This window comes from Vipera berus, assembly GCF_964194415.1.
Source record: "Vipera berus genome assembly, chromosome: 7".
NCBI lineage: Eukaryota > Metazoa > Chordata > Lepidosauria > Squamata > Viperidae > Vipera > Vipera berus.
The window spans coordinates 2,656,885-2,671,884 of NC_138209.1; the positions used below are offsets into that span (position 1 = coordinate 2,656,885).

The window sequence follows — 15,000 nt, forward strand, 5'->3', positions numbered from 1 at the left end:
TCATATTTATGACGGCTGCTGTGTCCCTGGGCTGACGGGATCCCCCTTTTGCGACCTTCCGACCAGCAGCAGCGTCAATGGGGGAAGCCGGAGTCACTTAACAACTGTGTTATTAATCTGAGAACTGCAGTGATTCACTTAACAACCCTGGCCAGAAAAGTTGTAAAACGGGACAAAACTTCATTTGACAAACCTCTCGCTTAGCGACATAAATTATCTTCGCTAAGCGAGACGTTTGTCAAACGGGTTTTGTCCCGTTTTACAACTTTCCTGGCCAGGGTTGTTAACTGTGGTCATAACCGTCCTCGAGTTACGACGGTTCATTTAGTGATCAAAGTTATGACGGCACTGGAAAAAAAGGGACTTAGGACCGTTTTCCACACTTAACGACCGTCGCCGCTTTCCCGTGGTCACGTGATCCATATTCAGATGCCCGGCAACTGACTCGCAATTATGACGGTCGCCGCGTCCGCAGGGGGTGTTTGTCACACGATCCCCCTTTTGCCACCTTCCGGCGAGCAAAGTCAAGGGGGAAGCCCGATTCACTTAACGACCCGGTTAGTAGCTTATCACCCTGCGGTGACTCACTTAACGACCCTGGCGAGGAAGGTCGTAAAATGGGACAGAACTCCCTTAACTCGCTTAGCAACGGAAAGTTGGAGCCTCAGTCGTGGAGATAAGCCGAGCACTACCTGTATTTGCACGAATGCACCGCAACACCATGTTAACTAGCCTCGAAGTGTGGTTTTCACTCTTAACCCCCGTGCTTCCGCCTGTCCACAAGCAGCTCAGCATCCTTCCGGGACTGAGTTTGAATGTTAATTCAGTATCGTTAAGAGCCATTCATCTGGAAAATGTAAGCTTCCTGGACCGTGCCTGGATGCAAAGCGTTTTTGTGAGCGTGTCCGACACGCTTGGACAACGGCTTTTGCAGCCTTGAGTCAAAAAAAGAGGAAGAAATTATCCAGCTGATGTTCAAAATCAGCCTTTGACGTTGTTCGAGTCTTGTGTTCTCCGTTCCCTTCTGCTCGCACAAATGCATTCTTTGTTTTAAAAATCCGATGGGTTAATTAGCTTTTTCTGGGAAAATCTTATTTCAGTAGGTCGGGGAGACGAGAGGGGAAAGGCAACGATTTGATGCGACTTTCGGGAATCGATTTGGGCACGCGGCGGCTGAGGAAAGGGGAAAGGCCACCCGTTTAAAACCGCCGCCGCTGCCGCCAGATTGTAAATTATCTCTCGTTTTCTCTCCCTTCCTTAAGAAAGGTGATTTTTTCCCCCAAGAGCCAACGGAACTTTCTCGGGTTGTTTTTTTCCCCACGAAGAGGTTTCGCTTCTCATCTAAGAAGCTTTCTTTGGTTCTGGCTGAATGGTGGAGGATGGAAGGAGGCATATTCCTTGCAGTCATCTGGTCGTTGGTCCTCTTTCTGAGAATCGTCGAGGCCACTTGGAGATTCATCTGTGTCCTCGGGATCACCTGAGTGGTGCAAATGGGTGTGGAGCCTCCTTGGAACTACTGAACGGACTGTGTTGTAAACAAAAGATGGGTGTGTCTGCGTGTCTGTGTTTGTGTGTCGTATCCCCCCCCTTCTGTTGAGGGAGGGCTGTTCAATTTTAACCTAGAGATGGGCTCTTTGACCCCTCTTCCAAACCAGCGGTCCCCTCGGTCCAGAATGTGGACTTCCCGTCTTGTACTGCATATATATGTGGGCTTGTATTAATTTAATCTTATTTTATTCTCTCTTTTTGTATTGTTTTTAACTTGCCCTGTGAACCGCCCTGAGTCCTTCGGGAATAGGGCGGTATATAAATTCAATCAATCAATCAATCAATCAATCAATCAATCAATCAATCAATCACATTGCTCCGCTTGTGCCTGGGTGTTTAATTCTCAGGGTGGACAAGCTTCTGCCTTAGTGAACCCTTGGGTTTAAAGCGCGCACACACATTGTGTGGTTTGAAAATCCTCTCGAGCGGTTTCAGATTTCGGGCAACGTACGGAACGACAACGTTGCTTCATTTGTTGTTCTCTGCTCCGTCTGTGGTCGAGGAGCTCCGGCTGGGAATTTTCTTTGGATTGGATGCAGGGCCCGTTGGGAGAGTCACAAGGATTGTGTTTACAACACAGTCCGCTCAGCAATTCCAAGAAGGTCCCCCCAGCCATTTGTGCTATTCAGGGCACGGGTAAAACTCCCAAGGGGCCACAACGACTCTCGGAGAGAGTACGAACGACCAGATGACGGCCAAGAATATAAACCCTTCCGTCCTCCACCGTTCACTCAGAACCGAAGAAGCTTCTGGGATGAGAAGTGAAACTCCTTCAAGGTAAAAAAACAACAACCCCAAGAAGGTCCAGTTGGAAAAAACCACCTTTGGGACAACCCTGACCTGGAGGACGGGGAATCTCCGTGGACCCCTGGCTTAACAAGATGCGTACACCCAACTTTGGGCAAGGAGCAGAGTTCTCGGAGTCATTCCTTGCGAGCTGTCAAAGCCAGGGACTCCGTGGAAGAGACGAGTAAATACAGCCGAGATTATTTTTAGTTGTCAGCCGTTTGAGATGCGGCGTTGTGCTCCAGCGCCCTTAAAATGGAATTAGTTCAAATGATCAACAATCAGCTGGGATGAAAAACAAACAATCAGCTGGGATGAAATTAGCTTGATGATTAATTTTAATCAGCCTTCAGATGCTCTAGAGAAATCCTGAGGGATTCTGCAGGCAAAGCTCGCCACCATCTTACCCAGCGAAGAATTGCTGGTCTTCGACTTACGACGGGCCGTTTAGTGGCTGTTCAAAAGTTAACGGCAGCGAAACAAGCGCCTAATGACCCGTCGTTCACACTTACGACCGTTCGTTGCCGCATTCCCCAGGGTCACATGATCAAAATTCAGACGCCTGGCCACCGGCGCGGATTTGCGACGGTCGCAGCGTCCCTGGGGCGGGGGGTGGTGTCACGTGACTTCCCCTTTGGCGACCTTCTGACGAGCAGAGTCAACGAGGGAAGCCGGGTTTGCTTAACGACCCAACGGTCGTGGCCAGGAAGGTCGTAAAACGGGACAAAACTGACTCAATGGCTGTCTGGCTTAGCAACGGTAATGTTGTTGTGGTCGTACGTTGAGGACTGTCTGCATTTTTCCAGGAATGGTGTTATTTTCACGGCTACGTCCGAGGACACCTGGATTCCTGGGTGGTGCTCACGACCTGCTCCGGCTTCAGGTAAGAAAGCAATACAGAAGAACAGAGTTGGAAGGGACCCCGGAGGTCTTCTAGTCCAACCCACTGCTCATGCAGGAGATCCTGTACCATTTCAGGCAAATGGCTGTCCAGTCTCTTCTTAAAAGCCTCCAGTTTTGCAGCACCCACAACTTCTGGTGGCGAGCAGTTCCCCTGGTTGATTGTCCTCACTGTCAGGAAGTTAATCCTTCATTCCAGGTTGCTTTTATCCTTGATTTAGTTTCCATCCATTGTTTCTTGTCCTGGACTTCTGGTGCTTTGGAGAATAGGTGGACCCCTCCCCCCACTTCTTTGTGGCAAAGATATTGGAAGCCTGCTATTATGGCACCCCAAGTCCTATCTTTATTTCCTTAGGCATCATTTCTCAACCTTGAGCACTTTAAGGTGGGTGGACTTCAATTCCCAGAATTCAGTTACTTAAAGGACCTAATTGAGGCCGTAAAGCAGGGGTCTTCAAAGCTTGGCCCTTTGATGACTTGTGGACTACAACTCCCAGAATTCCTCAGTCAGGCACGCTGGCTGAGGAATTCTGGGAGCTGAAGTCCACTCCTCTTAAAGTCTATATCAGGGGTCTTCAAAGCTTGGCCCTTTGATGACTTGTGGACTACAACTCCCAGAATTCCTCAGTCAGGCACGCTGGCTGAGGAATTCTGGGAGCTGAAGTCCACTCCTTTTAAAGTACACATCAGAGGTCTTCAAACTTGGCCCATTTATGGTGGACTTCAACTCCCAGAATTCCTCAGCCAGGCATGTTGGTTGAGGAATTCTGGGAGTTGAAGTCCACAAGTCCTCAAAGGGCCAAGTTTGAAGACCCCTGCCGTAAAAGCAATATTTCTTAATGCCAACCACTTGGTGGGACTTCAACTCCCAGAATTCCCCCTGCGCTGGTTTGGGGAATTCTGGGAGTTGAAGTCCGCACATTGGTCGAGGCTGGGCAATGCTGCTTTACGGCCTTAATAGCTGCTTTAAGTAGCCGCAAGGGCTCCGAATAATCAATGTTTCTGCCCCGTCTCCATCCCTTGCAAATTAGGAAGAGGCCCGCCTGGGAATGTGTCATGTCCGTCCTTATCAAAACACAATATAAAACCGTTGGAGCGTTTGCATCTCCGGGCAACGAAAAGGAAGGGAAATCAGCCTTGCAGCCATGCACAACTCTGAGGTTTGAATTCAGATCCAGCCGTGCTCGGAAAGCAGAGAGATTTCCGTGGCTCTCCGTGGCCTTGTCTGGCTGACATCAGGAGTCCGGAATGAGGTCTGCCCGTGAGAGAGAAGGAAGGGGGGGGTGTCTCTCCATGTGGGGCTGCATAACTGAAGGATGACTGCACTAGCCAACATTCTTGGCTCAGCCAAAGAGAGTGGTTGGCAGGGCTATTTTGGGTCCTGCAGAAGCCGACTCCCGCGCGCGCGGGGATGGAAAGGGGGGGGAGGTTTCCATGCAGGAACAGCCGAGCCTCCATTTCCACCCCCACCCCACCCCAGCTCTTCCACCTCCCCTCCCCTGCAAACGTCTGGGAAAACATCAGCCTCCTTCAAAGGCATCCAGATTTGCAGGATTCCCAGGAATGGGTCTGTCAGGAGAAAGTGGAGGGGAAAGGGCCAGGGGTTGGCCAGCCCCAAACGAAAAGGACAAGCTACGATTCCAGGCCCCATTCAAAAAAAAATACTGGGGAAGAAAGAAGCAGGGAGAGCAATTGGAAAGGAGGCCACCAGGAGATCATTACCTAGGAAGGCACTAAATGCCAAAAATGTTCTAGGATTTTAGAGTTCAAAGAGCTATTTTATTCTATTCTTATTCTATTCTTATTCTATTCTTATTCTATTCTTATTCTATTCTATTCTATTCTATTCTATTCTATTCTATTCTATTCTATTCTATTTCTATTCTATTTCTATTCTATTCTATTCTATTCTGTTCTATTCTATTCTATTCTATTCTATTCTATTTCTATTCAAATTCTATTCTTATTCTATTCTATTCTATTCTATTCTATTCTATTCTATTCTATTCTATTCTATTCTATTCTATTCTATTCTATTCTATTCTATTCTATTCTATTCTATTCTATTCTATTCTATTCTATTCTCCATTCCATTAATTCAATTCTGTTCAATTCTATTCTATTCTATTCCATTCCATTCCATAGGAGGAGGAGGAGGACTGTGGGGTCCTTGGTGGTCTCTAAGCTCGCTGGTTTTTTTGCGGACATTTCATGACCCAACTAGATAACATCATCAGTGCTAGAAGGCTGTGGTGAGGAGGAGGAGGAGGAGGAGGATGACAATTTGTGGTTTCCTTGGTTCTTGGTGGTTTTCTTGCAGATGTTTCATTTCCCAACTAGGTAACACCATCAGCACTAGAAGGGACTGTAGTTGTGGCTTCTCCTGTCAGTATTGGGGGAGTGTTGTTGATGGTTCTTCAATCAGGTTGCCATTTACTATTAGTTTGTTTGTCTGAGGTGGTAGTTCCTCGATTGGGGTATTGTTGTCTGCTTGATTGTTTGTCGGGTGTTAATCCCTGCTTATCTTTTTGTTGATAGCTGGCGAGGAGGCGTTTCCGGTCTTTTTGTTTCCTTTTTAACCATTTGTTTGCCTCTTTTGAATGTTGTGTAAATGTTGTTTATCTCTAGGTGCCTGTTGATGCCCAAGCTTTCAGGAATTCTCTAGCCGCGTATTTTGTAACTTAGCTCGGTCTAGGATGCTCACCGTTTCTCGTTTGAAACTCTGGTGGGGAGCCTGTCCATATTTGGTGAAATTAAAGAATTTCCATCATGTGTCCTAACCGCTAGTCGGTCTTCGTGGATGCGGTGAAAAAGGCTCTGTTTGAGTTTCAGAGCCTGGCTTTCAAACCCAAGGAGGGCTGTCCGCAACACGAGACACTTTTAGCACGGTTAGGATGGCTATTTTTAATTTGGACCGTTGTGGTTTGAACTCGGGATGAAGAGTTTCAAGCCTGAGTGGTTTTTGCGTTGAAGTCACAGGAAATAGCACCAGCCAAGATCTTTGCTTGCCAGTTGCATGCCAGATTTGGCGAGGTGAACCCAAACCTTATTTGAGAAAGGACTCAAATAGCCTGGCTATTTTCTGGGTTTTTGAGGTGAAGGTGAGGTGAAGGTTGGCCCCGGGATAAAATCGCCGCTACAGAGGGAAGATCTGGAGCTGCTCAGCTCACAGGAAACGAAGGCGAAGGGGACGTGAGAAAGCAGTGACCAAATGTCTGAAAGTCAGTCACATTGGAGAGCAGTGTCTCTTCAGTTGGCCGGTGGAAGATGCGTGGACTTCAGTTCCCAGAATTCCACAGTCAGAGCTTTGGGGGGAATTCTGGGAATTGAAGTCCACACATCTTCAAGTGGCCATGTTTAAGAAACGTCACTCTAAAGTCTATTTTGAGTGGATCACTCAGTCAAGGTGGGGGGGAGAGAGGGAGGGAGAGAGGGAGAGAGAGATGGAGGGAGGGAGAGAGGGAGAGATGGAGGGAGGGAGGGAGAGAGATGGAGGGAGGGAAAGAGATGGAGGGAGGGAGGGAGGGATAGAGGGAGGGAAGGAGAGAGAAAGTAAGGGAGAGGGAGGGAGGGAGACAGAGATGGAGGGAGGGAGGGAGGGAGATGGAGGGAGGGATGGAGGGAGAGATGGAGGGAGGGAAAGGGAGGGAGGGAGGGAGAGATGGAGGGAGGGAGGGAGGGAGAGAGATGGAGGGAGGGAAAGAGATGGAGGGAGGGGAGGGAGGGATAGAGGGAGGGAAGGAGAGAGAAAGTAAGGGAGAGGGAGGGAGACAGAGATGGAGGGAGGGAGGGAGGGAGATGGAGGGAGGGAGGGAGGGAGAGAGGGAGGGAGGGAAAGAGAGGGAGGGAGGGAGGGAGAGATGGAGGGAGGGAGGGAGAGAGGGAGAGGAGGGAGGGAGAGAGGGAGGGAAGGAAGGAGAGAGATGGAGGGAAGGAAAGAGAAAGGGAGAGAGGGAGGGAAAAGGAGGGAGGGAGAGAGAGATGGAGGGGAGGGAGAGAGGGAGAGAGGGAAGGAGAGAGAAAGGGAGAGGGATGGAGGGAGGGAGGGAGGGAAAGAGATGGAGAGAGGGAGGGAAGGAGAGAGATGGAGGGAAGGAAAGAGAAAGGGAGAAGGGAGGGAGGAGGGAGGAGAGAGGAGGGAGGAGAGCCAAATTCTAGTCCTACCACCACTTCAATGCCTACGGCTGAGAAACGCTGCTCCAGGGTGTCCCAAAGCTTCTTGTTACGGCATCCCCTTGAGCTCCTGAGCCCTGCCAGACGGGGGGGGGGGGGAGGGACCATCCACCATCCCATTCTTTTTTCTCTCCACCCAGCGGGCTGATTGTCCTCAGTCACAACAGCAGCTACTACCTGAAACCCCCCGCGGACCCCACTTCCGAAGCTCACACCCTCTACCGGGCGGAGGACGTGGTGATCAAAGGGGGGACGTGCCAACAAGGGGACCTGCTGCCCAGCAGCGTGGCCGACGTCGCTGGACTCTTCCGGCCATCGAAGCGGGTAAGAGGAGCCCCGTTTTCGGATCTCGCCCTGGCTAAGTTGGAGGAGATCAGGCCCCGACTCTCCGTTAGATGCGTGGAAGCAAGACGTAGAGCAGGAGTCTTCCAACGTGGCGCTTTTATGACTTGTGGACTTCAACTCCCAGAATTCCTCAGCCAGCTTGCCTGGCTGAGGAATTCTGGGAGTTGAAGTCCACGAGTCACAAAAGGGCCAAGTTGGAAGACGCCTGACGTAGAGCGTAGAAGTTGCCGGGGGGGCGGGGGCGGGAGGAAGGAAGGTGTACAGCTGGTCCTCTACTTACGACCACAATTGAGCCCAGATACACATTGCTAAGCGAGGTATTTGTTAAGTGAGCCTTGCCCCATTTTACGACCTTCCTTGCCACCCTTGCTAAGTGAATCGCCGCAGTTCTTGAGTTAGGAACACGGTCGTTAAGCGAATCTGGCTTCCCCCATTGATTTTGCTTGACAGAAAGTCGCAAAAGGGGTTCACACAACCCTGGGACACCGTGACCGTCGTAAATATGAACCAGTGGCCAAGCGTCTGAATTTTGATCACGTGGCCACGGGGATGCTACAGTGGTCGCTTAAGTGTGAAAAATGGTCATGTCACTTCTTTCTTTCTTTCTTTCTTTCTTTTTTTCTTTCTTTCTTTCTTTTTTTCTTTTTTCTTTCTTTCTTTCTTTTCTTTTTTTCTTTTCTTTTTCTCTTTCCTCCCTTCTCTTTTATTTTTCCCTCCCTTCCCCTTTTTTCTTTCATTCTTTCTTTCTCTTTCCTCCTTCCCTTCTCTTTTCCTTTTTCCTTCCTCCCTCCTTCCTTCCTTCTTTCTTTCTTTCTTTCTTTCTTTCTTTCTTTCTTTCTTTCTTTCTTTCTTTCTTTCTTTCCTCCCTCCTCCCTCCCTCCCTCCCTCCCTCCCTTCTCTTTTCTTTTCTTTCTTTCTTTCTTTCCTTTCTTTCTTCTTTCTTTCTTTCTTTCTTTCTTTCTTTCTTTCTTTCTTTCCTCCCTCCCTCCCTCCCTCCCTCCCTTCTCTTTTCTTTTTCCTTCCTTACTTCCTGTCTGCCTCCCTCCCTTCCTTCCTTCCTTCCTTCCTTCCTTCCTTCCTCCCTCCCTCCCTCCTTCCCTCCCTCCCACCCTCCCTCCCTCTTTCTTTCTTTCCTTTCTTTCTTTCTTTCTTTCTTTCTTTCTTTCTTTCTTTCTTTCTTTCTTTCTTTCTTTCTTTCTTTCTTTTCTTTCTTTCTTTCTTTCTTTCTTTCTTTCTTTCTTAATTTTTTTTTTACTTTTTTCTCCCGGTTTTAATTTCCATTTATTTATTTATTCAATAGGTAAAATAGAAAAAAAAATAGAAATAAGAAATCAGGGGGAGGAAAAAGAGAGGGAAAAATAAAATAAAATGGGAGATACGAGGGGGGAAAAAAAAAGAAAGAAAAGGCGTTGACTCTTTTTAGCCCAGGACAAGATAAAAACACTCCGGCCTCGACTTTTTTGCTCTTACCCGTTAGTATATAACAAGGGTAGGCAACCTTGGCTCTACCCCTGTTATATAACCAGCCGTTTCTCTAACGACCAATCTATCTTACCGACGGAAACCAAAGTCAACCTTTTCATTTCCAAAGCGCCGTTGTCAATTTGAACGGTCGCTAAATGAACAGTCGTAAGTCGAGGACGGCCTGCAGTTGGGCGGAGAGAGGAGACAGACAGGAAATGAAAGGTGGAGAAATGTCTAATCGTATTCTCTTCCTTTGCTTCCTTTTTTTCTTGTTCTGTCAGGACGCGACTTCCTGATCGACCGTCCGCAAAAATAGCCAACTGTGGAAGTTGTGACTTTTTAATGATTCATGGGGGGAGGGGGGGGAACGGGTGGGGGAGGGTCCCCCCCAATGCTCATTTGATTAACAGACCACCTTTAAGTTACGCTAAGGGAGGTAGGACCGTCTGGGTTTCTACCAAGCCGAGAAAGGACTTGCACAGTTGTGTTTTGATATTCATTGCTCTGTACTCCGCCCTGAGTCCTTCGGGAGAAGGGCGGTATAAGAATTTAATAAATATAAATATAAATATTTTGATTCCCGCATTTGGTCCTGGCCACTAGTCTTTTTCGGGGAGTGGAAAAGGGTGATCAGTTCTGGGGTCCCTTCGCTGCCTTCTTTCCCCCCCCCTCTCGGTGCTACGAAACCGTTTCTCTTGCAGAAAAGGAGGGATTCCTGGAGAGCCTTGAAGTACATGGAGCTTTTCATCGTGGCCGATTATTCCCTGGTGAGGATCGCTTTCTCTTCCAGCTGGGAGGGAACCCAACTCCCGAACTTCCCAGTTAGCCCCAGGATCAGACCAGTAGAGGCCTAAATCCCTGTGGCCTTCGGGATTGAGCGGGACCCTCAGAGAGAGACAGTACGGACTCTCTTTGGACCAGGCTGTAATACGGTCTTTCTTTCTTTCTTTCTTTCTTTCTTTCTTTCTTTCTTTCTTTCTTTCTTTCTTTCTTTCTTTCTTTCTTTCTCCCCTTTCTTTCTTTCTTTCTTTCTTTCTCTTTCTTCCTTCTTCCTTTTCTTTCTTTCTTTCTTTTTCTTTCTTTCTTTCTTTCTTTCTTTCTTTCTTTCTTTCTTTCTCTCTCTCTTTCTTTCTCTCTCTCTCTTTCTTTCTTTCTCTCCTTCCTTCCTTTTCTTCCTCTCTCTCTCCTTCCTCTTTTCTCTTTCTTTTTCTCCTTCCTCCTTTCTTCCTTCATCTTTCTTTCCCTTTCTTTCTTTCTTTCTTTCTTTCTTTCTTTCTTTCTTTCTTTCTTTCTTTCTTTCTTTCTTTCTTTCTTTCTTCTTTTTCTTCCTTCCTTCTCCCCTTTCTTTCTTTCTTTCTTTTTCTTCCTTCCTTCTCTTCTTTCTTTCTTTCTTTCTTTCTTTCTTTCTTTCTTTCTTTCTTTCTTTCTTTCTTTCTTTCTTTCTTTCTTTCTTTCTTTCTTTCTTTCTTTCTTTCTTTCTTTCTTTCTTTCTTTCTTTCTTTCTTTCTTTCTCTGATGTCCCACTCAGTCTTGAAGATCTTGGAGAACTTCGATCATACGGCAGGGCCATTCCCTCTCCTCTGATCACCTGTGACTTTTAACAGAATAATAAAAAGTTGGAAGGGATCTTGAAGGTCTTCTAGTCCGACCCCTTGCTCAAGCAGGAAACCGATACTATTTCAGACAAATTAACAAAATTAGAATCTCCTGTCTCTGTGAAAAAAAGATTAAATAACAAAATTACTGTATCTTTTCCAAACTCAGAGAGGAGATAACGTGATATGTACCCAAACTTTCCTGGCTTTCCATGAGTCAAAACCGCAGAAGCTGCAGGAACTAGAAGATCAAAGGGTTCCCAAAAAACTTTGTCTTCTATCAATTAGTCTAACCCCTTTGGAAAGCCTCAAGTTGATTGCCTTCATCGCATCCTGTGACATTTTTGATCCACTATGGCAGGGGTAGGCAACTTTGGCTCTTTTATGACTCGTGGACTTCAACTCCCAGAATTCCTGAGCCAGCATGGCTCAGCTTGGAAACCTCTCCCTTTCCCCTCAGCGTGGCTGGCTCAGGAATTCTGGGAGTTGAAGTCCACGAGTCATGAAGGGGCTATAATTCCCCATGCTGGCTCAGGAATTCTGGGAGTTGAAGTCTATTGCCCTAATTCAGGGGTAGGCAACCTTGGCTCTTTTATGACTGGTGGACTTCAACTCCCAGAATTCCTGAGCCAGCCTGGCTCAGCATGGAAACCTCTCCCTTTCCCCTCAGCGTGGCTGGCTCAGGAATTCTGGGAGTTGAAGTCCACCAGTCATGAAGGGGCCTTAGTTTCCCCCATGCTGGCTCAGGAATTCTGGGAGTTGAAGTCTATTGCCCTAATTCAGGGGTAGGCAACCTTGGCTCTTTTATGACTGGTGGACTTCAACTCCCAAAATTCCTGAGCCAGCATGGCTCAGCTTTGAAACCTCTCCCTTTCCGCTCAGCGTGGCTGGCTCACGAATTCAGGGAGTTGAAGTCCACGAGTCATAAAAGAGCCAAGGTTGCCCACCCCTGCACTATGGCATCACTTGAAGGACTTTCTGGATGACCCTGAGTGAGGTTGTTCAGAGATTTGATGACGAGTGATTTGTTTTGTGACTTTTGCGACGTAACGACTGTAATGGGAAGGATGGATTATGGTCGTTTGTGAAGAACCTACCTGTCCGTATCAAATGTCTCCTTCTCCCAGCTTTGTTTTTGCCAGGAGAAGAAGTTCAAAAAGGTTTGGAGGTGGGTTGCTGGCCTGATGGGGTGGGGGCTGTTTGGCCATTGAATTTTGCTTTAATGTGGGGGTTTTTTTGGAGGGGGATACGTGCGCCGATAGATGTGTGCCTTTGGACACTGGTGGCTGTGGAAAAGATAATTCAGCTTTTTGGAAGAAGGAAACTTTTTGCCATGTAGTTCTCTTCCTTTTTTTTCTCACTCATCGTTCTTTCACAGTTTAGAGCTCAAAAGCTGAATTTGGGAGTCACAAAGCAAAGGATTCTGGAGATTGCTAATTATGTAGACAAGGTAATTGCTGGTTGAATAGCCACCAACTCCTTCCTCCCTCCCTCCCTCCTTCCTTCCTTCCTTCCTCTCCCCCTCCCGATTCCTTCGTTTGCTCTTTTATTCCTCCCTCCCTCCCTCCCTCTCTCCTTCCTTCCTTCCTTCCTTCCCCTCCCCCTCCCGATTCCTTCGTTTGCTCTTTTATTCCTCCCTCCCTCCCTGCCTCCTTCCTCCCTCTCTCCTTCCTTCCTTCCTTCCTTCCCCTCCCCCTCCCGATTCCTTCGTTTGCTCTTTTATTCCTCCCTCCCTCCCTGCCTCCTTCCTCCCTCTCTCCTTCCTTCCTTCCTTCCTTCCCCTCCCCCTCCCGATTCCTTCGTTTGCTCTTTTATTCCTCCCTCCCTTTCCCTCCTTCCTCCCTCTCTCCTTCCTTCCTTCCTTCCTTCCTTCCTTCCCCTCCCCCTCCCGATTCCTTCGTTTGCTCTTTTATTCCTCCCTCCCTCCCTCCCTCCTTCCTCCCTCCCTCTCTCCTTCCTTCCTTCCTTCCTCCCTCCCTTCTTTCTCTCCCTCCCTCCTTCCTTCCTTCCCCTCCCCCTCCCGATTCCTTCGTTTGCTCTTTTATTCCTCCCTCCCTCTTTCCCTCCCTCTCTCCCTCCTTCCTTCCTTCCTCTCCCCCTCCCGATTCTTTTGTTTGCTCTTTTATTCCTCCCTCCCTCCCTTCCTTCTCCCTTCTTTCCTTCCTTCCTTCCTTCCTTCCTTCCTTCCTTCCTTCCTTCCTTCCTTCCTTCCTTCCTTCCTTCCTCTCCCCTCCCGATTCCTTCGTTTGCTCTTTTATTCCTCCCTCCCTCCCTCCCTTCCTTCCTTCCTTCCTTCCTTCCTTCCTTCCTCTCCCCTCCCGATTCCTTCGTTTGCTCTTTTATTCCTCCCTCCCTCCCTCCCTCCCTCCCTCCCTTCCTTCCTTCCTTCCTTCCTCTCCCCTCCCGATTCCTTCGTTTGCTCTTTTATTCCTCCCTCCCTCCCTCCCTCCCTCCCTTCCTTCCTTCCTTCCTTCCTTCCTTCCTCTCCCCCTCCCGATTCCTTCCTTTGCTCTTTTATTCCTCCCTCCCTCCTTCCTCCCTCCCTCTCTCCTTCCTTCCTTCCTTCCTTCCTCTCCCCTCCCGATTCCTTCCTTTGCTCTTTTATTCCTCCCTCCCTCCTTCCTCCCTCCCTCTCTCCTCCCTCCCTCCCTTCCTTCCTTCCTTCCTTCCTTCCTTCCTCTCCCCTCCCGATTCCTTCGTTTGCTCTTTTATTCCTCCCTCCCTCCCTCCCTCCCTCCCTCCCTTCCTTCCTTCCTTCCTTCCTCTCCCCTCCCGATTCCTTCGTTTGCTCTTTTATTCCTCCCTCCCTCCCTCCCTCCCTCCCTTCCTTCCTTCCTTCCTTCCTTCCTTCCTTCCTCTCCCCCTCCCGATTCCTTCCTTTGCTCTTTTATTCCTCCCTCCCTCCTCCCTCCCTCCCTTCCTTCCTTCCTTCCTTCCTTCCTTCCTCTCCCCTCCCGATTCCTTCCTTTGCTCTTTTATTCCTCCCTCCCTCCTTCCTCCCTCCCTCTCTCCTTCCTTCCTTCCTTCCTTCCTCTCCCCTCCCGATTCCTTCCTTTGCTCTTTTATTCCTCCCTCCCTCCTTCCTCCCTCCCTCTCTCCTCCCTCCCTTCCTTCCTTCCTTCCTTCCTTCCTTCCTTCCTTCCTTCCTCTCCCCTCCCGATTCCTTCCTTTGCTCTTTTATTCCTCCCTCCCTCCTTCCTCCCTCCCTCTCTCCTCCCTCCCTCCCTCCCTCCCTTCCTTCCTTCCTTCCTTCCTTCCTTCCTTCCTCTCCCCCTCCCGATTCCTTCCTTTGCTCTTTTATTCCTCCCTCCCTCCCTCCCTCCCTCCCTTCCCTCTTGGAGTTTTTCTTCAAGGATGCAAGACGCAAAGACCTGATGCAGCCCCTTCCCAGGGTTACCCAGTTGGCCTCTGGACCTGCCGGGGAACCCTTTCCCCAATTTTTCTTCCCAGCGACCAATTCCTGCTTCTCACCCTCAGTTCTACAGGTCTCTGAACATCAAGGTGGCCCTGATCGGTCTGGAAGTCTGGACGGATCAAGACAAGTGCATGGTCAGCCAGGACGCCCACGCCACCCTCGTCTCCTTTCTCCAGTGGAAGAAGCCGCTGAGGAGCCGCAAGAAGCACGACAACGCCCAGCTGCTCACGTGAGTCCTTCCTCGGCCGTCCCCCAAAGTCAAGATGGCGGCACAACTCTGGTGAAAAAGAAGGGCCAGGCTCCAGTGGGCAGCCATCTTCACTTTTTTGACTTCTGTTCCTTAACTGTGGGCACTTCTGCTCCCCCTGGCATGAGATGGATAGATAGATAGATAGATAGATAGATAGATAGATAGATAGATAGATAGATAGATAGATAGATAGGTATATGATAGATAGATATAAAGACAGACAGATATATGATAGATACAAAGACAGACAGATATATGATAGATAAATATAAAGACATTAGATAGACAGATAGATAGATAGATAGATAGATAGATAGATAGATAGATAGATATGTATATGATAGATAGATATAAAGACAGATATATGATAGATATAAAGACAGACAGATATATGATAGATAAATATAAAGACATTAGATAGACAGACAGACAGATAGATAGATAGATAGATAGATATGTATATGATAGATAGATATAAAGACAGACAGATATATGATAGATATAAAGACAGACAGATATATGAT

The 15,000-nt window shown here is 48.3% G+C and overlaps 1 protein-coding gene across 1 annotated transcript in view; it reads left to right on the top strand.

Moving 5' to 3' along the window:
- The window catches only part of ADAM33 (ADAM metallopeptidase domain 33), a gene marked incomplete at its 5' end in the record, with an annotated part of 71,587 nt that overhangs the window by 26,503 nt on the left and 30,084 nt on the right, over positions 1-15,000 (top strand). Inside the window, 5 exons of the mRNA XM_081333319.1 lie at positions 3,141-3,217; positions 7,548-7,731; positions 9,918-9,983; positions 12,190-12,261; positions 14,289-14,455. Of these exons, the coding sequence (XP_081189445.1) occupies positions 3,141-3,217; positions 7,548-7,731; positions 9,918-9,983; positions 12,190-12,261; positions 14,289-14,455 (566 nt within the window). The remainder of the gene's footprint in view (positions 1-3,140; positions 3,218-7,547; positions 7,732-9,917; positions 9,984-12,189; positions 12,262-14,288; positions 14,456-15,000) is intronic.